General features: G+C 40.3%; 1 protein-coding gene across 1 annotated transcript in view; it reads right to left on the minus strand.

Annotated features, from left to right (window-relative positions):
* Positions 1–25,696, minus strand: part of ano2b (anoctamin 2b) — a 114,409-nt gene that overhangs the window by 28,870 nt on the left and 59,843 nt on the right. Inside the window, exons 16-21 of the mRNA XM_078165133.1 lie at positions 15,384–15,458; positions 14,932–15,133; positions 13,274–13,385; positions 12,360–12,417; positions 12,155–12,255; positions 7,394–7,536 (exon numbers count right to left, since the gene is read on the minus strand). Coding sequence (XP_078021259.1) covers positions 7,394–7,536; positions 12,155–12,255; positions 12,360–12,417; positions 13,274–13,385; positions 14,932–15,133; positions 15,384–15,458 — 691 coding nt within the window. The remainder of the gene's footprint in view (positions 1–7,393; positions 7,537–12,154; positions 12,256–12,359; positions 12,418–13,273; positions 13,386–14,931; positions 15,134–15,383; positions 15,459–25,696) is intronic.

Consider the following 25,696-nt stretch of genomic DNA (forward strand, 5'->3'; position numbering starts at 1 on the left):
CTGATCCCAGGCTTGTGGGCAAGATTAAAGACATAACCTTTATCACATTATTGCTGCTACAAACTTTAAACAAATGACCAAAACAGCATCCACCTGCTTCCTAAGAATGTGGAGAGGAAACATGAGAAAGACAAGGCAGTTTGCCTGACTCTGGCTCATGTATGTCTCTGATCGCAGCAGTGGAACTTAAGCAGTGTGGGAACGGGGATTTCCAGTGAGCGGTAGACTGACGGCTTAACCTCCGGACGCCACGCGGAGACAAAGAGCGGAGAGGAAGAAAATACGACAGTGGAGCAGCGAGCGCTAGAGGGCAAGCTTAGAATAACCTCGCTATCTACCTGAGCCGAGGTTGACGGGTTCAAGGTTGGCCCAGGCACACACAGAGAAGACACATACACCTTGACACGAGCACCAGGTCTCACAGACGAATGCATCAATACAACACACAGTTACAGACAAGCACACACACAAATAATAAATGAGTTAACACAACCCCAGAACTACCCATTCATACATCTAACAGCTATGTGTGAGTGTATGCTTGCACGTAGAGCTCAGACATTTCTGACATTCCTTGCTGTGCCCTGCAGGGACATCAGCTCGCTCTTCTTTTTTTCTCTCCCTCAACCCTCGTCTCTGTCCTCACTCCATATCACATAAAATCTACACATCATCACAATACCATCTAGATTATTCTGAACTCTGGAGGATGTTAACACAGGTCTTGATTCCACCAAACAAAACAGATCGCAGCTAAGATACAAGTAAAAGCTTTTTGCTTTTCCTAATTATAGTTGTCCAAATATCTGAAGATGTTTTCAGCAGTTCTTGAGTCCTGCAGTACAGATATTTCTAATGCACTCAGCCTGGTCCACCGTTCAGAGGTTTCTCAGCTTATTTTGGACAACACAAGAATACGTCGTCAGATTTTACCAACAAAACTTTACTTGCTATTTATAATTTAACCAAAATTGTCGTTTTTTTTTTTGTTTTTTTTTTTATGGCTTTGACCTCAGGCCAGGCTCACAGCCAGTTCTGCTAGTTCACAATCCTTCACATACAGCAGTTGCCAATTTCTGAAGTCAAGCTTGTTGCTGCATGTTTGTTGAACTTCTGCTGCACTTTGACTCCATTGACCTGGAGGAAATGCTCTGCAAAAAATCAAGCTGCGTGGCCATATTAGCTTACACTATCAGTCATCTGTACATTTACCTGCTGTATGTGAATCTGTCAACATGTTTATTTCTGCAGTAAAGTTGGTCTTTTTAACGTAGGGGTCTGTGGGTATAGACTTGCTTCTGGAGCCAGCCTCATGTGGCCGTTCAGAGAACTCAGTATTTGGCACTTCCGCATCGTCTTAATTTTTCCGCCCCAGACCCGCTTGGGTAAAATCAATTCATCAACTGATCAGTTAAGACTGTTCACATCTAAAACAGGACAACATAGGTTGTTTTCACAAGCAGAAACTATAACTAATATTGACATTTATTGTTAGGTGGCTACCTGTAGTGGCTGTGGTAATTATTACAGGAGCAAAGTCCACTTAGGGGAGAAAGGCTAAACAAACACAGGACTTTCAACCAGGAGAACGGTGTTTGTGTCCCAAGAGACAAAGTCTGCGTTGAGTTGTTCAGTTGTTCTTTAATAACCTAATGTGGTATGCTGTAGTATGTCACGTGATCCTTTTGACACTTTATTTTTAGGGCTGCCCCGACTAAGAGTTTTCCTAGTATACCAGTAGTCATTATTTAGGGCCACTACTCAGTCGCCCGCATGTTTACGATATTAATTTAATTATTAAATTATATATTTGGGGCGGGGCAACACAATGGTTTGAGTTCATGGTTTGAGAAAGAATAGTATCCTAACCTAATCTTAACCTTCATTAATATAGGCCTATATTTTATCTACAAGTGCACGTCACACACTGAGCGAGCCCCCTGTTAATGATGCTGTTGGCAAAGCAGTAATGATTGTGCTAAGTGGCTAATCGGCATGTAGCTAATTACATGTTTCAGATGATACGTCATGTTTGTAGGCGACAAATGATGACAAATGTTTGTCTGCAGAGTTTACACATCACCTTGGGTTCGTCCTTCACCTTCTCAAAATGATCCCACACTTTGGATTTCCTGCCCGACATGTTATTAACTAGCCTGTGTAATAACCATAGGTACCAGCCCTGTAAATTAACAGGACTCCTGTCTGACTGCTGATCATGGCCACTTTCTGTGTCTGTCATTTCAAATTAAATACCCACATGATCCAGTCATATAGGTTTTGATTGATTTTGATAAGGCGAAGCACCTAATGGAGTCTCACATTGCTTCTCCCTCCACTCAAGAACCATCCAGACTTTTCTCCTCCATACTGTACATCGCTGCTGCTTGTCTTTGCCATATATGCTGTTGTTGGCAGCCCAGCATGTGCACGAGCAGTTGAAGACTCCTTCTTTCTCTGATTGGTTGTTTTTGTTCAGGTGCGGAGTTTTCTTGTGAATGCCATTAGGAGCACTAAGAGGAGGAGGAGCCTGATATTTTCATATCTTATCTTCCTCACTTACCGCTGTCAGAATATAGTGACAATTTCCATAAATGTAACAGTTAGTTATAATTTATAAAAGTTGTCTACTGTAGCTTCAATAACTTTTATGACCTGCCGACTGTCATCTGCAAATGTCTGATTACAAATTTACCCAAAACACTTACATTTAAGGGTTTTTTAAAGCAGCTGTGCAGAACTTTTCGTTTTCGTTGATTATAGCGCCCCTTTGGTCGGAGTGGTATGACACCCACAGCCTGGTGTCGTAAAATTCCGACAGCAGCCGGCAATTACCGCATGCATTTGTTTTGGAGAGCGAGAGGATTAACTAACGTCAGGTCAGTCCAAGTAATTAATGGAAACAGCAAATTTACTCAGTAAATTCTCCTGTCGTGTTTCTGTTCTGATCTAATCTAATCTGTTGTGTATTTTGAGCTACTAAAGCTACCGTAGTAGTGTGAGCCTCAAGTTATTCTGCCGTGTATGTTCGGTGTAAGGAGGAATAAACAGTTAACAAGTCATCTGCTGAGTCCGCATTATTATGTGAAAAGAATACTCTGACGATTTGGGAGTTATGCCCTTTCTCTATCATTTTCATATTGAGACAGTGGTTAGCATGGCACTTGTAGGGGGTCAGTACATCTTGCGCGGAGGGATACACCGGTGAGCAACAGCTGCAGCTTGCTCTGGAACAGGTACGCTAGGTTACTCGGTAAAAGCAAACAAAGAGACGACATGGACGATATTACTCACCCGAGTGAAAGCTGTCCATCAGCTCCTGTAGGCCTGGGGCTTTTTTTTTCCAGTTCATCTTAGGAACATGAAAAAAAGTTTCAATCACGCCAGGATAGTGATTGCTGCAAAGTTTTCATCCTTGTGATGCACTCTCTGCAGCGGTTTTCCTCCTGATGATATATCTCCCCAACGATGGTAGCACCGAGGGAGCGGAGGATTCAGCCTTTCTTCTCACCTGCTCAGCATGCAACACATGGAGTTCCTCATCTGTGTAGTCCAGCTCAAACAGGTATGGCTCTGGATCTGTGTCCGCTACAAGAAACTCTTCAAAATCACGTTCAAAGTCGTCCATTGCAGCTACTGTAGTCCGGAGATATTGCTAGGCTAAATAAACAGCTGAGTTTTGTTTACAAGCTACGTCTGTGCCTGCTCACTGGTGTAGGACGTACTGACCCCCTATAAGCGCAATGCTAACCGCTGAGACCCAGCCACTGGACGTACAGACACAAAAAAGATATCGATCATGTTGTCTCAGTATGAAAATGATAGAGAAAGGGCATAACTCCCATATGGTCGGAGTATTCTTTTATGTGAAGATACACAGTGAAGACATAACATAATCCTAACACAGCAAAGCTGTTACCTGCAGCCTTCGCTTGCAAAGCTAACGCTACTAACGTTAGGTCAGTCCAAGTAATTAGTGGAAACATGCTAACATGCTAACGTTACACACAAATTAGTAGTAAAGTAAGACCTGTTCATAAATGTTCTGGTGTAACTCTGAAATTCTTATAAACTGAGGACAACTGCCTGCTGTATATTTGTGTTCATGGTCACAGTCACAGATAATTTTACATGATGCTCCTTCGTTATTTGCCATGACATCAAAAGTACAACCAAGGTCTGGTAAAACTGTTAGGTGTTATGTGTTCAGCAATGCCCGTTGTGTACTGCTTACTCGAAGAACACTGTAAACACGGCTCCTTCTTCTGTGGATAATCGCTGCAGGCCGCTGCGGGCGAGCAGAATCACTTCGGCCTCGGGTGCTGTATTCTGGTTTGCTGACTTCCGCTGTGTCCGACCCGAGTGAGGCTACGCTAAATATCCATATAGAGAAAGGCTTTTTTGTCGCTGTTGGGTTCAAATAAATATGCGGATCTTCAAGGGGGGGTGATACGAACTAGGGGCAGTTTTATTAATGGTAAAAAGTTCCGCACAGCTGCTTTAATCTTATTTTCCATTATGAAAAGTTACGGCTACGCAGGTGTTGGTTTGTTAGGACTGTTGCTGGTAGTAAGGGTAAAATAGGGATGACTGTAACTGTGTGAGTGTAGGTGTGTGTACCTTCAGACATAACAACCTAACACCTGTGGCCAGCTCCATATAGTAACTTTTCCCTCCTCCAGTAAATCAGTCAACTTTTACTGGCACATAACTGTCCCTCCTTTAAACTACTTAACCTGGGAATGACCTTAATGATGTTTAGCAGACTGACACACTGTCCAGGAAAATTAAGGGAAACCATGAATAATGTTAATTTTATTTTCATGTCATTGTAATACATTTTCCTCCATCTCATTTCATCTCATTTTTGTTATTAAGTTATACTTTTTTCTCTGCCTGCCACTCTTTGTCAGGGTGAAATTTAATGAGCCTCAGCATAACGTTTGGTTAACAGTTTTTTTTCCCCGACCATGTTTTATTTGTGCCAACAACAGTAAAGACAGACTCGTGGTTGCAGGCTGTGTCACTGCCAGTTTTCCACAGTGGGTCTATTTTCACTAATGTAAAAATTTAGGGGTTTTCCATGACTGAAGCCATGTAATGCAACAAATGTGTTTAAACTAAGTTGGACGTTGTGTTACAATTTGTTAAATATGTAATAGGACCTCTTGAAATTAAATGACTGGAACCCTGCATTGATTAAATTAGATTACATATCTTTAAGAGCCCACACTGCAGCATGTGTGGTTCTCTTCTTACTCCTGTAGACTCCCATAAATCTACAGAAGCCTGTCTGAAGACATTATACTGGAAAGCTGTTTTGTCAGCCCCTTCTTAGCCTCCCAACATGATGGCATGCTCCTCCTGACCATTTGCAAACACCCGACAGCTGGTGACAGGCCTGTACTGTATAAACATGATGTCATTTCCTATTAAATTCAGACAGCTCAGAAACAACAAAGGCGCATTTTCCTTTTCTATTTGAATAACTAGAAAAGTGCCTGAAAAAGTGAAGGCAAATCCAATTCTGGCATTTGGACCAAAGCACTGCAAAGACAAGGGCTATGAATGAAAGTGAAAGCCATTCAAAATAATGTGTCACTTGCTAATTACCTGCTGGCTTTAAACATTAAACATGTTGATTTAAATACACAGCTGAGATTGATTCTGCCTGAGAGAGGAAAATTTTTAATCTCCAGTGTTTATGTGCTTTGGTTTGTGATGGACATGGATACAATGTGTGTGTGCCCTTTTGCAGGTGGATGAATGCAACAAGTACAAACTAAATCACAAAGTGCGTTTTTTGTTGTGACCTAAAAGAGTCATGACTCATGTCTCCTGTAAAGGTTTTTGTCAGGTCAACATAAGGTATTTCAACATCTGACAAATGCTGTTAACAAGCATGGTCTTGATGAGTGTGTGTGAACAACATGCAAATATCATCAATATGCTCCTCATACCAGGTGTGCCCTTTTATCCACCCAGCCACCAGAAAAAAAATGTTGGCATTGTAAGTTTCCATAAACCTTGGATATGTTACAACTGTACATTTCATATGTATCATAGCAACATTTCTAAAATGACACAGTTGTGATTACGTGTGTTAGAACTAATATTGTTATCAGGAGCTGGAGGGGATGGTGGATGACGTAACACCTAGGCAAGAAGGTTGCCAAGCTGCAGAGTACTGTTAGAAACCCAAAACTGGGTGTTTTTTAGCAAAACATTCTCACCCTGACCTCGCACATATTGACGTGCTTATTCATGAACTTTCCACGTCCACATATGATGTGCAAGGTACCCTGGGTGAGTCGGTTCTTGACATTCTGGGACATCGTGTCAAGTTCTCTTCTTTCAAGATACACTTCCGTTTTCACAGGAGATATAACGTTTACATAGTCTCTTTCAAAATAAATGACACTGACATTTTTTTCCCTTCAACAACACACATGGGTTTACGCAACAAAATCACGTGGTTCGGTTTAGGAAAAAAGAACACGGTTTGGCTTTAGAATCTTACAGGACATGAAAACTGCTCTCTCGGGTGAAAGTCGGTGTTTGTTCGATCTACTACCCCTCCCGCCCTCCCCACACAGACATTCACCGCCTTAGCATTTGTGCTTGTCCCGCCGCATTTTCCCCTGACACTGCCGGGCGCCATTAAACTTTAACAGCGACCAGCCGCGTATCATACTGACGTGAAAGGACGCCTTTTTCGTTGACGCCGCAAGTCACTGCCCAAGTGCTGGACTTCGACAACTTCGGAGTGAGACCAGGCTCTTTTTAGCGAGACACTGGCAGCATTTCGCCCAGACTGGCTGTTTTTCAGACTGAAATCAGCAGCAATTCATGTTGTGACTGTGCCACCAAAACTGGGTGTATTTAGCAAAAAAAATTGGTAGTAGTTCCAGCAGCAATTGTGCCACTAAAACCAGGTGTTTTTTAGTGAAACACTGGGAGCAACTTCAGTGCTGAGTGTGCCACCAAAAGCCAATAAGACATTGGCGGCATTTCGAGCTACGACTGTGCCGCCAAAACTGGGTGTATTTAGCCAAAACATAACCATAACCACGTGATTTTTGAGACTTAAGAAAATCACACGTTAACTGCAGTGTTACGAAAACGTAAAGACAAGTCTCTGCATGTCTACTACATAATACTGTACAAATGTAACATATCCATGATTAGCAGACACGTACAGCGCCAACATTTTCTTTGGCAGTCGGCTTGCTTTTACCTGAGAAGGTCCTCGCACATACAGATGATAAAACGCCTCTCAGTGCCGTGAGAGATGTTATATCATTTGAGTACTTGTTTTAAAAGTATGTTGACTCAATGGCTATTCTTTACTGATGAAGTTATTTTTTTTCTCTGTGTGTGTGTGCAGACTCACTCATCTCCATGTATTCGGGCGTGAGGCCTTCAAAGGGAGCCAGGGCGTAGTCCAAGTTCCACTGCTGTGGAGGCCTCTCCTCCTCCAGCTCCTTCTCCGTTGGTGCTTTATCCTTTATCGCACGCACCAGCTTCTTCAACTTCCTGTTGGAATGGAGGGAGAGGTGGAGGAGAAGGTGAGGAGAGGAAAGAGTCAAGGTTAAGACTTAATAATTCTGTATTGTGTGTGTACACGTACTCAGTGTACAGTAAGTCCTATCTAAAGTAAAGAAATGTACATCAAATAAAAACTGTGAATAACCAGATTTAAAATGTGGTTAGATTAGTGCAGTGAGACAGTTATGTAATTGCAGACAGGGATTGAAAGTTGCTTGAACAGAACTTATTACTTGATATCACACATGGATGTACAGAAACTGTCTTGCTTGTTTAAGGTAAGTTAAATTGTATCGTTTCACTGAATCTGGTATTTCTCTAAGCTAAAAGCTGCACTTGGCACATTTTCTGCAGCTGGAAGATTAGATTTCAAATCCTGATTCATATGAAAAACAAATATGTCTCTTGAACAAATAAACTACCTGTATTTACTTTACAAGGCACAGGGCCTGCAGTGTTTATAATTTATGAATGTGAAGCAGGGTGGTGTTCACGTGTTGGATGTGTACTCAGTAAACTTTCCCTGGAACAAAAGAGGCGGACGGGGTTTCTGCTTCTAAAACATAACACACAAGCAGGTATTTACACTGGTAATGCTAAACATTTTATTGCAAGCCAACTGGACTCACAGCCAGAAGCTGACTGTTTTCTAAGAAAAGTGGTCGCTGAAGAGAGCGGCCAGCAGACTGGCGTTCAACTGAAAACTGAAGCTGTGTGATGCAAACAAACTGCTGCTGGGAAACGCAGCGGGAGAGCACAGAGAGAACCAGGTACACAAGAGTTTTACGCGTGTCTTTCTGTAAGTACATGGCCCAGTGGAAATAAGTCCAACTGGAAATAAGTGTGTGTGTACAGTATTTGTCCATATGCACTGTATATATGAACATGTAAAATGATGCATGTAGGACGACACTGATGTGTGCAATATGTGTACATTTGGTTGTATATGCATATAACTGTGTACTGCTTTAATAAAAACTCTTACTGATTAAAGCAGCTACATGCATGACTGCATTATTTAAGTGGTAATCACACACACACACACACACACACACACACACACACACACACACACACACACACACACCGCACAGGGGAGTTTGTACGGCACATTTCGAGGAGGCGGTGGAAGTATAAATGTAACTTTCCTTTAAACATTCACATATTCACATAAAGTACATGCAGACACACGTGTCCACGCTCATACACACACGCTTACAGTTTGAGGACACACACACACTGCACACACAGTCATGTTGCTGCTGCTGGCCTAAAAAGAGATTAGAGGTTTCTGATGTAGGTCAGGACTCTCTTACTCCATCTGCACGTTTCATGTATGTTCCCACCTCCTCCGCCCGGTGTTCCTTTTTTCTCTTTCTGTAGCAATAACATTGTTTTACTACCAAGACATTTATGCTGTGAAAAATTCAAGTCATCCCTCAAAAATGTAACCAGAAGTTTTACTGGGTAATGTGCCAGTTAATATAAAAACATTAATTCAACCTGCATTTCGCAATTTTTCTTGTGAATGGGGTCGCTGGTAGAGAAGCTAAAGGCTGAGATATTTATTCAGGAGTTTGGGTTTGCAAAGGACCATCAATACTGCACTTACAATGTATTAATAATAAATAATGAATTTATTTGATATAGTACCTTTCACTGAAATAAAATTCAATCATTGAATATATTTGTGTGTTAAATACAAAAATGTATATATTCATCAGATGCCAGAAACATGACCCCTAAGATGATACTGTAGCAGCAGGTGTCTGCTCTATGTGTAGGCAGGCAATTGTTCAACAGGTAAATCATAACTACTATGTTGAGGATACATAAATTGTGGGCAGTCTTTCGGTGTAGTGTTTTTGTGGATCTGTTATGTATTTTCTGCCCTCTAGTGGTGGAAATGACTTAATGCAGCTTAATTTTAAATGACAAAAATATATATTTTTGGAAGAATTTTGGCTTTTATTAGGTATGTCTTTAATTTGGACAGGTAAAGTACACAAAACCAAGTGGTGTATTTTTCCTGTTACACTGTATGTGATATACCAAAGGTTTTCAACGTCTGACTGAACTCCCTCAAAAAAAAAAGAGACACTTAACGTGTTGACAATGCCCACCCCATATTCTGAAACTGAGGTGCGCTGTGTGCTACAGCTTGTTGTTTTTTAGCCTATATTTGTTCATATTTTTGGCAAATCGGCAGTGTTGCGGAGTAGTGAACTAGGGTAGCTAAAGTGGTAGTATACAAAAACTACATTTTGCAATAGTTTGCTGGTAGTTCAGCTTCATTCGTATTTGCATAGTACTTTATTTTTTGGCCTTTTTTGTGTAGTTAACTTTGAACTACAAACAACTTAGGATCATAAAAGGAAAGGCATGGATTCTAAATTCTATTTACCCATTCTTTCTTTACTTTAATTAAACTCCCTTTGACCTCAATTAGTCATAAGTATTGATTATGAATTAGTATTAATTGTATTCATTAACAAATGTTAAGATAAGTTGTTGCATGCTATTTTACCTGGCTGACTGAGAAACCCTGCTTGGTGCAATAATTCCACCTGGACTTATGTTTCTGACGGACACTGTGTACAAAACTACACCTGACATTCCTTGCACATTTGTTTATGTAAGACCTGTGAACAAGTGGGCATTTTTGCAATAAACTCAGTTGAGCCGTATTTTTGCTGCCCTGTGACTTTTTTGTACTATATTTTGTGGGGCTGTCACATTGTGGTCAGTTGGTCGATTGGTTAGTCGACATGTTCTTGTCTGACCAAATTCTCATTGGTTGGACAATCACTGGTGTTACTAAGGCCATGTGTCCATCAGAGCATTTCTTTAACCAGCTGGAAATGGCAGTTCTTGTTGTTGAGTACTTGTATTTGTCCCCTGTGACCATTGGTCTTTGTGGTATTTGTCCCACCCCTTCTCCATTGGGATTGAATGGCTGCTGACAGTGACAAGCCCAGCGCATTAAACATTTTTAAACTAATTTTCAATTGGAAAACAGATAAATAATCACAAAGGACATTCAGTGTGGGATTTATCATTATGGATTGATTTTAATCATATTAATTAAGTCTCCAAAAAGACACTGCAGTTCAAGACTGGATGATAAAGCTTCTGAAAGGAAGAGGATCACACCAATGTCTTTTATGTCTGATTTTTCTCATCGGTCCTGTTGAACAATCTGTGGCGAGACGGCCAATTGCACACAGCTCAGCTGGAAAAGCGTTATAGTGTGCAGTTTATTTTCAGATATATTACACTGGAGATCACATTTATATTTCACTCAAAGTATTCCACTTGCCTGAACACAGACTTCACCTCAAGCCCTGTGACGGGAAAGATTTTCTTCAGTTGATTACAGCCCTAATATTTTGTTGTAATTTTGTATCACATGTAAATTGTTAAAATGAATATTTTCAACATAGTAGTTCAAACTACTTTTTCTAAGTAGCTTTAGTTAACCAAACTAAATTTCCTTCCAGGGTAGCTGTACTGTAGTTTCTTCTCCCAGTCTGAAGTGATTGGCAGCTTGCAAAACTATGGTTTCAAAGTAGCCTCTACAACACTGCAAATTCAAATCATATAAAGTATGCCAAATTAGTTATTAGCAGTTCTTGTTTGCAATGTAAACATGGATATACAGACACCTATCACTGTACTACTGTGATACTGAGGAAAACTTAAAATTGGGACAACTCTCAGGCAAGTTCTGGAACATTTCAAACCTAAATATGTCACAATGAGTCAACAAGACTGTCCCGGGCTCCTCCAAATGCAGAAAAAACACACCCTTCTTTTATTATTCAACAGGCCATGACTCTTGTGGGCAGACACTTGTTTTGGTCTCATGGGTGGGAGCTCAGAATGACGTGACTATGAAGTCTCCATAGACCTGAGTCCTCTTTGGGAGGATGTGGGCTCCTACTATCTATCTGTCTATCTCTCACATCTTTAGACGGGAGCTTTTAGGGTCAGGTATAATTTTTTAAACCTGTGAAAACCTCTAATGTACTGGCTTCACTCAACCGCTCAGACATTCTCCATAAAACCTCACACTGGCCCACAGTATGAGACCGTGGTTTAACTGGTCGTCTCCCAGGTGTCAAAGCTTTTAAGTGGATGAATGTAAAGCAGATGAGTAGATGGTATGTAGATGGTATCATGGTTTGTGCCGTGGCTCGCTGATCCCTCAGGACGTCCTGGAGAAACCAGTGTTTGATGAGACTCGCCTGACAGTACCGGAGGTCAAGCTGTGCTTACAGCAACAGTAACAGTGCAGCCTGAAGCCAAAAGGCTCCTCTGGTGTGTGACAGTAATTATAAACAGAGCCGACCTCTGACCCCTGAGCTGAGCTGTTACACAAGATGAAGCACCACTGTACAGACACAGGAAGAATGTTAATAGTAACAAAAAAGGAAAGAGGGACGCTTCTGAGTAAGCATCTGTATGTGTGTTTAGGTGTCAGACAATGAGAGATCAGACAGAGTATCCCACTTTTGTTTACTTGCTCTTGTGCATTCAGCATCTCCAGATCTTAAAAACATCATAATAAGTTAGCAAATGCAAAAAAGGAGTGTGGTCTACTTACGGGATGCCGATCTCAAAGATGTTGTTCTGGATCAGCTGCTTCCCCAGCATGATGATGCTGAGCTGAATGCACAGCTCAATGAGGCAGCCTCCTGGTGCACACTGAGGGACACACACACTTCATTTGTACACTTATTCATTGTCACTTTATGTTTCAGTTACTCAGCCAAATGAAAAAAAGCACTGATACAAAGAAAGACACAAACCTCCTCCATCCGATAATCATTGAAGACGTACACGTAATTTCCAGGTCGACCAGCAAACCTGTGAAAACACACAACAACGACTGAGGAGCTTCATTTGGATTTACCCGTTAGCAATGTGTTTTTATTTCTGAAATGGATGTATTTGTGTTATAGCATCCAGTGTAATCCAGCAGGCATGTTAAAGCATGTCATCGCTGCCCACAGAAAACCATGCATCTCCAAATATGGAGATTCCAATTTTTTTACACAAACAAAGGGAATAAATGTTCTTTTATGGTTGGAGAATATTCTCCTTATTCAGCTGGATAACCCCATTTAGACAGCTGAAAAATGCATTGTCACAAAGCTCAAAACAAGCACATGGAAAACCAGCCCAGTCACCACAAAAAAAAAAAGTTTTGCGTTGTATGTTTCTGCAAACCACAAATATGTCACATTTGTAAGTTTCATATGTATCAAATCAGCATTTCTGAAGTGATGTAGTATATGAGCTGACTTTGCCATCACGAGGTAGACGGGATAGCGGATGGTGTGATACCTAGGCGAGACCACTGCCAAGGTGTTTCTACCAGGGATAGTACCATGAAAAGCAGTTATCTTTTACCGAGACGTTGAAGGCTTCTCCAACCGTGAATGTGCACCAAAATTGTCCAAAAAGTCTAAATATGATCTTTCCAAACATTACATTACGTTTTTGTGCCTGAACATAACCACAGCATTGTTGAAACATAAAAATTCAATGTATCCACTACATAATAACGTAGAAATGTAATGTATCCTGAGTTTGTAGAAATGTACATTGCCAACATTTGCTGTGGCTGTTGGGTTAGGAAAACTGATGCTTTGGAGATACATGGTTTTCACAGGATAACGTTGCACGAATGTACTCCTACACACACGAATGCAGGACTTACCGTCCCTTGAAGAAAGCCACGTAAAAGATGGGTGCGTATGCGTTCATAAACTTGAGCAGGAAGGCTTTGAGGATGAGGCGTTCCTCAAAGTTGGTTTCTGTTTTAGGAATCTCTGAAAAACAGGTACAGTGAAACTGTCAGAGAGACTTGACATGGTGTTGTTTTGTGAGGACAGCAAGGGGGATGGAAAGAACGACAAATGAAGGGGAGTTTTTGAGACACAAGGTTTGGCTATCATTATTTCTTTAAAGAGATGCTGAGGATTTTCTACAGTGTGGTTTTTTTTTCAGTTAATGGTGAAGCGGTGATTCTGTCAGTTTGACTCTTGAATTTGAGTCATAACATGATCACTGTGGTGGAAGTAGGTTAAAATACTAGCACTTTTCACATGGCATATTCTCACACACACACACACACACACACACACACACACACACACACAGATACACTCTCCCTCGTTCTCACACTTCTGCTTCCCATTCTTTTCTTCCTCTATTTCAGAGGTTTTGAATATGAATGTAAATGTGGTTGAAACCTCCTGGGATGACTGATGGGATGACTGGAGCATGAAAACATCAAAGTTTCATCAAACTGTCCACCAAGAGCCAGAAAAACTCTTTCTGTTCTCTCTCTCTCTCTCTCTCTCTCTCTCTCTCTCTCTCTCTCACACACACACACACACACACACACACACACAGATGATGACTACATGTAAAATGCTGACTTTGTTTAGCAAGGTGCCGGGGGAGTATTCTCATTATTTATAGTATCTTGGTCTCATTTTTGAAACTTGTCATCACGGATGTAAAAAACTCCAATGACGGATTCCCATTAGCATTGACGAAGAATCATCATTGCTGATGGCAATATGGTTTATTTTTAAGGGGGCAAAATGAAAGTGAAGCATATCCACTGCAGCCTTTTTTTTGCCCTACGAGAGGAAAGAATTGTCACCTGGACTAGCTTATTTTCAAGAGGCTTCATTGGTGGTGTTTTTAAGGTAAGGTTAGGTTAAAGGGAAAAGTCTGACATTTTATAAAATACCTTACACGCTGTCTTGCTGAAGGTTAAGCTTTATGAGAAGATCGACACCACTCTCAAATCTTTCAAGTAAATATTAAGATAGAGCCTGGAGACATGGTTAGCTTAGCTTAGCACAAAGACCGAAAGCAGGGGGAAACAGTTAGCCTTGCACTATCCAAAGGAATGAAAATATTCACGTCCAAGTTTCACTAATCAACGTAATATATCTTGTTTGGATATTGTGTACAAAACAAGTTGTGGTTTGATGGGTCATTATGTCATTTTTATCGTTAGACGGAGCAGCGCTAACGACTCCCTCCTGTTCCCAGTTGTCGGGCTAAGCTAAGCTAACCATCGCTGTCTCAAAAAATGTCTCACTATTTATTTATACGGAGCAAAACTTGGATGAATTAACTTGGAAAAGAAAAGTGCTCACTAATGCTAATTCTAACCAATCTGTGACCAAACTTTGTGAGAAATATATCCATTCAGTGCCTTAAAAAGTCTCAGATCTTTAACTTAAACCTGTGATTAATGGGAGCAAAGACAAAAGTGCTGTGTTTATATTTCTGTTTAGTTTAATAGCTGAGACAGCATAACTAAATGAGAGCATAAAACTGTATATTCTTCTGTACCTAGCTCAGTCAGCCACAATGCCACAGCGCCGTAGATTTCATCAAGGATCAGAATGACCACCAGGTTGATGATGACCGCAGTGGCCGTCACTGTCACTCGAACATTAGACTTGGTCTCTGGGTCAGGACTCATCGCCATCAGGGCTGACACTGTGATGCGGTAGATAATGACACCAAAGACTGCTGAGAACGTCAAGCCAAACTGGGAGCAGAGAGGAGGAAAAGAAAGAAAATAAATAAGTTATTACTTGACCATATTTGTCTGATACTCACAGAGCAGAGACTGAATTAATATTTCAAAGGTCACATCGATGTAGGTCAGTCATATACTCACTTATGTACATTAGCTTATCATACACGTGTTTATTAATCTATTTTAAGTGCTGTCATCCATATATACTGACAAATGTATGATCCTAAGTACAGCATTAACCTGATTTTTATGTACTAACCATAAAGAGGATAGAGGAAACATTGATGAAGTATCCAGGGAGACGGTCTTTCCAGGTCAACTTCTCTATGGCAGCCTGACAGGAAGGACAGGAGGACACGGGAGGGACAAGAGAGGAAAGTTAGTACAATGGCCAAACCTTTATCAACTTTTGTTGTCTTCCTTTCAAATGGTTTGTAAAAGCTGAATGGAGAGTTGAAGCAGCAGCAGCCATCTGTATTTCACTGCCTCCACAGGAAGTGTTACCACATCTCAACAGAGAGACATAAAGGAGCACAATGGCCCGTTATACAGTCTGAATCCTACATTTAGAGACCAGTTCGGAACAAATGTTTCCATTCCATGGACCCTGTGAATTATTTGCCCAGGCGATAATGTGGGAAATTTTGTTCAAGTGCTGTTGTACTATTGAAGTGAATCAAAAATATTGATCCTGTACATGATGCGTGGTTTAATACAGCCTTTTTTCGTGAAAATATGCACTTGGAAGTATAAATGAGTAGTAAATAATCTGGAAAACTGTGCTGCATGTTTGACAAATTTGGGAAATATACTTATTTGCTTTCTTGCAGAGAGTTAGATGCTGCTTTCATGCTTATACAAGGCCACCAGACTCTATTTAGAAAACAATAATTTAGCATGCTGAAAACAGGAGCTGTTGGTCTACTGCTGCTTCAATCAGTTAGTTTGTATGTGTTGCTGTGTGACTTTGGTAAATCTGAATCAACCCTTTCAAATGCCAAAGTCACATAATAACACAAACAAACGTACTAATCAAAGCAGTGGTAGGCCGGCAGCTCCTGTGTTCACACATGTTAAATTATTGTTTTTCTCAATGGAGTCTGGCTTTCAGTGACATGATATAACAGCTTATTTTCTAGTTGGAAATTACTGTCTGACATTAAACTACAGCAGTGGAAATACTCTCAGTGTAGCATATACTTAAACTGAAATGGATGTTTTAAGGTGGGACTTGTTTTTAGGGGGCTAAAATACATTTTGTTGCTGATCCCTCTACAGCACTACATTGCTTAGCTTCTATGTTGGACTCCAGCCTGCTTCTCCAAACTGCAGGCGTTCTGACCGACATCTACTGACTACAAATAAGTACCCTGTACAACCCCACTTTAAGAGAATCTGAACAATCCATTTAAGATGCAAAACAGTACTAGGATCCCAAGCTCTCTCAATTGAAATGCATTTTGTCCATGTGCCGCTTTCTCTTAACTCACTCAGTACGCAAAGTGTCACTCTGCCCACCATGCTCAGATCATGAAAACAGTAATAATAATTAGGGATCCTACATATTTAAAGACACATCTGGCAGGCCAAATCCAACCTTACGGCAGGCCTACTTTGGCCCATGGGTCCAGCTTTGGGCTATCCTTACAATAAGAAGAAAGACTAGAATAAACATGACCAACACAAAACTTAATCAAGGACCTAGCCATTTGCCTGTTATTGATAAGCTGATCTTTGACCTCCCTGTAGAGGAGGGCAAGGAGTAGCAACAAAAGGGAGGACTGTATTGTTATTTTATCCCCCTTCTCCATAAAATAAAGACATGTTGGGAGTTGTCGAGGTGAGACTAAACTGTATTTTATCAACATTCAGTTCATCAGTGTGCAACATTAACACCACTGACTTTGCTCTGTTCTTGATTTTTTCTGAGACGTAGGGAAAAACTTTCCGAGCATTGGTCATCCAAAGACATTGTTCTGAAAGCTGGACTCTATTCTGAATTTTCTATTTTAAGATGGTGTGGTGCTCAAAAGGAGGGTAAAAATCATGTCAGAATTTCTTGATGCCCTCTAACCTGCTGGCTCCTCTCTCACACTCACGCTACAGAGTTAGTGTGGCATGGTTCCCTGAACTTAAAACCAGTGGGAAAAGCTGACCTACTTGTGTCAAAAGGAAAGCTGCTCTCCTGGCCTGTCTGTGGTAAAATACAGTTTGATCTCTGCAAAAACAAACGCTGCATCTCCATCCTGACATATGTGACCTCCTTCACCCACATACACACATATTTTTCCATGGGAAGGCAAAGGCAGGTAGGAATTTCACACACAGACACAGAATGATGTTCGAGGAGTTGGCTCATTAAAAGCTAATATATAAGACAACAACACCATCTAGTGGGTATACTGGCACAGTGCAACCTGCAGTACAAGCTTACTCTATACACTAGCATTTCAATAACATACACAGTAATCTTCAACTTAATCCAACACACTGCTCTTTACTTTAACACTGTTTAGTTAAACCTGAACATAGTGCATTTTAAATAATAGTAAATTAAACATATTATTTAGTTTAATTAATAACTCTTCTCTTTACATTTTATTAAATCCATTATAAGTCTGTCTCATATATTTTATCTTGATGCTTTGTGCTTTACATGATAGTGCTGCTGTATCAGGCCATTTAGCCATGACACAGCTGTAAAAGAGACATGTAAGTGAAAAGGTAAAGCCCCTGTTTATTGCTTGCTTTCTTTGGCTAATATTCAGCCATTATTCCCTTATGAAGACTGGTGCTGGAGTGTATGGCACTGAGTTTCTACAGCCTGATGCAATGTTTCTCCTGCAGCTCAGGTTTTTCCTCTTTGTTTTATGAATAATACCAAGAAAATGTTTAAGATGCAAACCGAGACTCTGAGTACTGATGTCTCCCTAACCTCCGAATCTGGCTGCATTTTTAACTGTCAAATTGTCATCAGTTTATCTAAGCTCTGCAGTGTTTCCTCATGTGCTTCAGTTTGTTTTTAAGACTTAATCCAATATAGGTGAATCTGTCACCAGCAGTATGAAAAGTTGCTAAAAGTGCCTATTGAACGAGATAAATGTGAATCCCTGTGACTTTGAGTCCAAGTTTGGTTGGCAAAGACCCCCATAGGCTATTTTCAACCAGTTTAAACCGAAGAAAACCAACTGTACATATCACCAGCATTTCTATTACAAAGTCTCTATGGCTAAAAATTAAAGCTAGGGTAGGCAGTTTTCTAGAAAAGACAAAAACAAAAAAAGATTTGAAAATACAACCTCCTCCTGCAGCTCTCGCCTCTGTCCTAAGCCCCTCCCACCAGATGAGCATGGGCATATGCATGCACCTCATACAGTAACCCAGTGTTTCCCATACACTCTTTTTTCTTTAATTTTATTGTAGTGCAGCACAAAGCGCATTCCCTCACCCCTCCTTACCTACTCTGTCTATCAGATCACAAATGAGACAAGAACTAGATAGCACTCCTCTGTCCCTCCCCTTCATTCCCCGCTGCTTTGGACTGCTTCCCCGGAGGAGAGCTGGCAGCAGCTCTGGAGTCAGACCCTTGGTCTGTGGCTCTAGCAGTTTCAGGGCCTTACGACCAAAAGCTCTGATAGCTAAAAAGTGGGCCTTTGAGATTACAATATCCTTACCATAAGTAATTATATCAAAATAACTAAAATAACCAGTTCTATCACAGTATATACAATCACAGAGATGCAGCAATAGATGCAGTTGCATTTAAAATTTGTGATATATGTGGAGAATGTCGCCTGTACAGAGAACACATTTATCCACCCTGCCCCTGCATGTTGAGCACTGCATCTGTCACTTTGATGTATTTTTATATCAAAGTGATTCTTTGTGAATTTTCAGACACATCATGGAAGCAGTGAATTTCACATTAAGCAGCATACTTGAGAGTCCTTTTATACTCTGGCCAATAAGAGCTCCTGTTAACTTCTGTCTGAGTGGGTTTGATTTTAGTGTAGAATATTCCTGCATATCCTTAAGTGTCTCTGAATACAAATGAGTTGTGAGATAAGGCGACACATTAGGTAAGGTAATGTAAACAAATGACATATATTTGATCAATTCATCTAATGACGGTGAGGCATGTTTTTAAGGTTCTGTGCCTCTGACATGTGGCTATTTTGCTTCCTTTGTCAAGAAGGAAGTTTATTGACTAACAAAATAATAATTAAAGGTGTTTATCATATATAGGTTTTAGAACTTTGCAAACATGTCTGTTGACTAATATTCCGTTGGACGGACACATACAAGCTTCAAAGACACAAGTTATTTGTCTCTATTGAACATACCTGAATGTGACTGTTCAAATATCAAAGACACACTCTTTAAAATGTTCAAACTGGAATTTCCCTCATCAGGAACATTTGGTAAAGATAGATAATAATGGACAGATTTTTCAAAAACATCCATTGTTTACATTTGTCACTATAAAATCTCTGTATTTTTCTATATGCAAATGACCCATAATGGTCCCTCCTAGTCTGGCTGAGAGAATGAAATAAATCGGCCCTTGAGCAGGACAGTTTGATAAATGTTAATAACTTGATGTCAACATTTTTTTAGGACTGCACAGATATAACAGCTGAACATCAGTACTGGCCAGTATCCGCCTTGCTGACTGCCATCAGCCTATCTGCAAATAAGATTCAGGGGATCAAGGTTACGGCATCCTCTCATCCCTTGGACAATAGAAAAAGTGTTTGGGACAAGCAGAGATCTTCCCCAGGATACCCTCAGGACCAAATGACACGTTAAACTCTATCAATCAATACATGTTGAAATCGGCAGGAGGAGAGCTAGTTAACATTAGCTGTTAGCAGCCAGTGACTGGAATCAACAGCAAATGGAGGCTGCACCAAGTTACATTATGAGGCACTAAAGGTTTATGTAATAAAAATTAGTATTGGGTGAAGGTAAATCATAATGATATCATGATGTGTTCAAATGTAATCATGTAAAATTTAGTTTTTGGTGAAAATGTTTAAATAAATACAGCTGTTTGAGGGAGAATGTTTTGTTATATATAGTAAAAAGATATTTGAAGCAGTTTAAAAAAAATGTTTTTCATGTGAATGAATGGAATATTAAAGGTTGTCTCGTGAATAGGTATGACTGACTTGTGGAATACATGACAACAAAAAGAAAACAAATTAACAAAATTATCTGTATTGGTATTGGTTATCAGTCTAATTTTTATTTTAAACATTGGTATCTGCCCAGAATTTCACAATCAGTGCATCTCTAGTTTTTTTTTCAATGCCCAGCCACTTGTCTGTTTAATTTGGGCTGAGTCTTAATTTCAAGCAAGATCCCTAAGAGCTTTTTCTCTATTTTATACCCACACACAAACAGGTTGATGAACTTGACAAATCAACTCACTGAAGGACAAAAAGACTTTCTTAGTGGGAGTGAGAGTGTGTGTGTGTGATGGTTGGTGGGGACAGCCGTCACAAAGGATGGTAGTAGAAAATGGGTCAGGTGTTATATTTGGCTTGTTACCTCCGTTGAGGAAAGCCCAGCGAAAGCCTTCATCTCATGACAGAGACCATTTTTATTTCTCTCTGTCACTCGCTCCCTCTGTTTATCAGCCTCCCTCTCTTTATTTCTTTTTCGCCTTGTGTCAACACCCTGGTTGGCATACAGAGCACACAACATTCTAACTCATGTGCAAACTTATACAGTTGCAAGACTGCCAAAGATATTTACAAACACACACACCACCGGGATGGTATTACCCATCCATCCATCCATCCATCATCTCTACCTACTTATCCTTTCTAAGGTTGCAGCAGACTGAGGCTCATCCTACACACACAAATGCTTCTTTATCCTTTATAATTAAACTACTCATACATTTGATGACTACAGGTGGCACATTTTACAAATCCATATCAGTCTAAATGTTGGGGCTCACGTGGTTTTTTGCTATAAAGATGTTGACAGAATTTTTTAATTATAACTATCCAGTTAAGAAATGCAAACAAATGAAGCTGTGGGTTGTGTAGTTGCTAATATTCTGAATGGTTGTGTATTTGGAAGCCTCACAGTTGTATAGTCATGCCCATCCTTACATACTGCGAGGTGCTGCAGTGACAGATTACAAGAGCTGCTCTGTCTATCTGTTGTCTTCTAACAGACAGATAAATTTAAGAGTACAGAAATACACATGTAATGCTACCTCTGTAATAACTGGCAAAGAATGGTTGTAAGTCAGATGCAAAATGTGCAGCATGGATGGGAGAAAAACTGGATTCTTAGAGGCACTGGGATGCGGACATGGACAATTCAGCATTGATTCAAAACTTTAAAAAATTGATTTTCTAAATAATTGATGAATGTAAATGGTGGAACTCAAATGCAAGGGCAGTGCAGCCCTCGGGCAGTCAACAGAGCATCCATGTTGCCTATCTTGTTAGCTTATCTTGTGTCATCTCCACAAAAGTCAGCAGTTGTGGTCATGTTTTAATTTGATGTTTAAACAGAATTTGTGAGACAAATGTGGTGTGTATTCTGAATACTTGCTACATCAACAATTTGGAGATTAAAGGCCCAGATGCATCAAACCGACTTCTAAGAACTAGTGGCAATGAAAACCAACTGATGCGTCACCTCACGTTGCCAGTGCCACAGTCAAAATGTTGCACATGAACACACCGCAAAGACTACAGCTGCCGGCCAACCAGCATGTATGTTCTGTGACTGCGTGAGAGGAAATAACTCTACCCGCCAGCAGATGGCGGTAATCTGTATTTGTCATTCAAAAAGGGAAACTAGAAGAGTGACAGGACGGATTCAAGATGCTAGTTAGCCAGTTAGCACATTGACAATACAGCCTGATGCTGAAAGAAAAATGTATATATACTGTGCACTGTTGAACAATTACACAAACAATTCCGAACTGTTTCTGCTCTCAGTGGTCAAAAAAAATCTTACCTAATATAACAACTCTGCTTTGATCTCACACCCTCTCGACATTAGCCATTTTGCTTTCCTCTTTTCCATTTCTCTTCTTGTGCACTGAGCTGAACTGCCAATCAGACTGATTTAATGACAACACAACAAAGCACTCCACCTCCCCCTCATTTTGTTATCCGCATACAGACAGGAGACTCTAAGGTGTTTTCAAATTAACTGTGGACCATTTTGGATATGTTTCATACTGTGTTTCAGTGTAATAAGGATGTCAGTAAATGGTTTGTCTTACAATATAGCATACTAGAGGACTGAAAACTGTGCCCTCCTTTTCAAATCGAATCGAATTTGATTCAAATCAGGCACCAAAAATTGTATTAGAATTGAATCATGAGGTTACGTAAGATTTCCAAAGACACTCATACTTTCCAGTGCTAAAATATTTAAAATGGTCTTGTATGTATAATCTTATTTTAGCTCTTTGGACACGTCTCATGTTATCAGCACTGACAGCTCCTAATTTAAAAAATGATGTGAAAAGTTTTGACAGAGAACTGTCCGTCACTGAGATGCAGAGATGGCTTCAGTTAATAAATAAACCAGAAGGTAACAAAAAAAAGGCAGAAAGAGCAGCATGTTTGTCACGTTAAGACCAGGGCCTTTAAAATAATCGCTAAACTGCCAAATTAATGGTTTTTGGTTTGTACACTGAGTAGTCATGAATATTATTGATATTGAATATAAACTGTATTGTAGCTAATGTCTTTAGATTTGATCCTACAGCACATTTCAGTGTCTCAGGTAACAAATCAAAAGCCTCATGTGTGTGTGTGTGTGTGAGAGAGAGAAAGAGATTTCTTTGTCGCCATAGTGACGTTCCCTAATCTTACCCCTGGCTTCCAGCCCAGCATGCCTCACTCCCACTCAGCCTCCCTCCCTCTGTTACTCTCCATCCCTCTGCTTCTCCAAGTCTCTCTCTCTCTCTCTCTCTCTCTCTCTCTCTCTCTGTCTCTCTCTGTGTCTATTTGTGTGTCTCTCTCATTGTCTTTTTGTCTTTGTCTCTTTTCATGCTGTGCACTCTTTGTCCTTTTCAGTTTAGCCCCACAGACAATTGGTTGCAGGTGCAGAAATATAGTTACACCAGCAGCAGTTATACAGACATGTTTCGCAGCAGAATTATGTACTTGTTATTGCAGGAAGAGCACAGGTGTAACTAATGACATTAATTACTGTTAACTCGGTTTCATTTACGGGAGGTGTTTGTGAGCCAGCGAGCACAATAAGCTATCATTAATGTTATTAGTTACACCTGTCGCTGATGAGTCAAAATGCCTGCTAAATGTGGGATTACAACCGTTAAAGATAACCTGTCGGTGGCACTCAGCCCTTAACTCATTCATGGAAGATGGAAAGCTTTAACAGCGGGTCACAAACACATCAGTAGTTTCCTGAAACTGATGGGCAGTGTAATTTTTTAACAATCATCACTCAAACAGGAGTAAGCAGTGCATTTACTGGGGACTATTTTCAGACGTAGATTAACACGCATTTGGAATCAAGTGAGTAATAAAGGCCCAGAATAAACTACAGGTTGCTTGTGATGGTGACGTAATAATCGGTGCAACATTGATGCCTTTTAACATGTGATTTTTGCACAATATTACAGCTGTATGGCACAGAGGGAGTTGGTTTTGGTCTTTTCAAGGGATTTTTTGACAATAACAAACAACAGAATATCTCCAGGCTTATACTTAAATATTAATAAATGCAGTTTCTTTGTCTGCCAATCTTTAGCAATGTCTTTTAAACCAGCATGTGTTTTGTTTGTGTATGACTTCCCTAACTCACACTCACACAGTATCCAACAGGGGGAAAAGGGAACAACAGAGGCTTATAATTCATCATCAGGCAAAATCAGCCACACTGTCAGATATCACTGCAGGATAAACAAAGTATGCACAATTAAAATGAAGCTAAAATCATCATCATGTGTTTAGTGACACAAACAATCTCTCCATTTGTGAAAAGCTCAGTTTTAAAACCAGAGCGGAAATAAAAGCCTGGAGCAATACAATGATTCTACTGACCTATAAACTTGTTTATGTGTTACTCAGGACTTTCTCCATGTCAGGATATTTTCTTTCCCCAGTGATCTGACTGGTCAGTGGTCAGAGTGACCAGTGACCAGTTTGGATCTGATCTTCTGAAGTTTAGCTGCCAAATTATCCGCAGACTACTGTAACAGTGTTCTTTATGGTGCATTATCCAAAGTCCTAATTAACTCTAATACATCAGGAACTCTGCTGCCCATCTGCTCACCCATACCCGCTTCTGCACATCACCCCTGTACCCAGAACCTCCACTGGCTCCCTGTCCCACAACGCATCCAATTCAAAGTCCTTCTCCTCACTCATAAAGCCCTCCATAACCAGGCCCCCTCATACATCATTGACCTGCTCCACCGCCACACTCCTTCCCACAGCCTCCACTCTTCTGATGCCAACCTCCTGACTCCACCACTCAGGACCAAGCACCAGACCTTGGACGATAGAGACTTCTTCATAGCCATCCCCTCCCTCTGGAACACTCTCCCCAAACACATTCGACACTGCACTGACCTCTCTCGGTTCAAATCACTCATCAAAACTTATCTTTTCAAAACAGCATTTAATATGTGTGAATGATTTTGTGTGTATTTTGCTTGTTTTTAACTAATGTAAAGTGTCTTTGAGTACCATGAAAAGCGCTTTACAAATAAAATGTATTATTATCATTATTAGAGGTCTCCTCCTCCAAACGGACCCAGTTACTGAAACAGCAAGCACTGAATAAAGCAGTTTTGTTTTAAAAAATCAGGGTTTCTTCAACGCTCTTTAGCAGGAGGAGGTGCTAGCTAAGCTGCTGCTAATGTTAGCTCAGCTTGTTTCTAGCTTGTTTAAAGGTTAGAATTGCTTTAGTCTTTCAATTGACCAGGTTTTTAGCGGTAGCAGAATTATCTGAAGAGGTCTCTTCCACTCCAAAATAAACAGACTTGGTGATTGAAACTGAATAAAACAGTTTCATCTTAAAAATTAGTGTCTCTCAGACACTCTTTGGTTGACAGGGAGGTCAGGGGGGGCTGTGATCCGAGCTGATGCTAATGGTAACTCAGCTTGTCTCTCTGATAACTTACGATCAAGACGTTCAATGACTAAAATCTTCCATCCAGTTAAAAGATATAGCTAAAAAAGACGAAGGCCAAAAAAGTAATGGCGACATGTCTTGAAATCTAAGCTTGAAACAGTAAGAAAGCAGTCGGCTGGCAATGTTTTAATGTTCAGCTATCAGGAAGACAGGGAGTGCTTATGGAAAACTTTGTGGTCCTCAAACATACCATCAACTATAAGCAGGGTTTGGTTACTTGACTCTACATTGGTAAAAGTTTTGGCTTCTCTGACTTGTTGACCTTTTCCCTCTGCTCTGCAACACGCTCCACCTGTTGGAGTTTCTAGACAGCACTGCCTCTGTTTTTGTTGATACAGACTGTATTTGTCTAAAATAACAGGTTTGTCTCTGTCTGCTGAAAGTAAGCACAGTCTGTTACTTCACTGCTGGCAAAATCTAGAA

Source organism: Epinephelus lanceolatus, chromosome 23 (genome assembly GCF_041903045.1).
Source record: "Epinephelus lanceolatus isolate andai-2023 chromosome 23, ASM4190304v1, whole genome shotgun sequence".
Taxonomy (NCBI): domain Eukaryota; kingdom Metazoa; phylum Chordata; class Actinopteri; order Perciformes; family Serranidae; genus Epinephelus; species Epinephelus lanceolatus.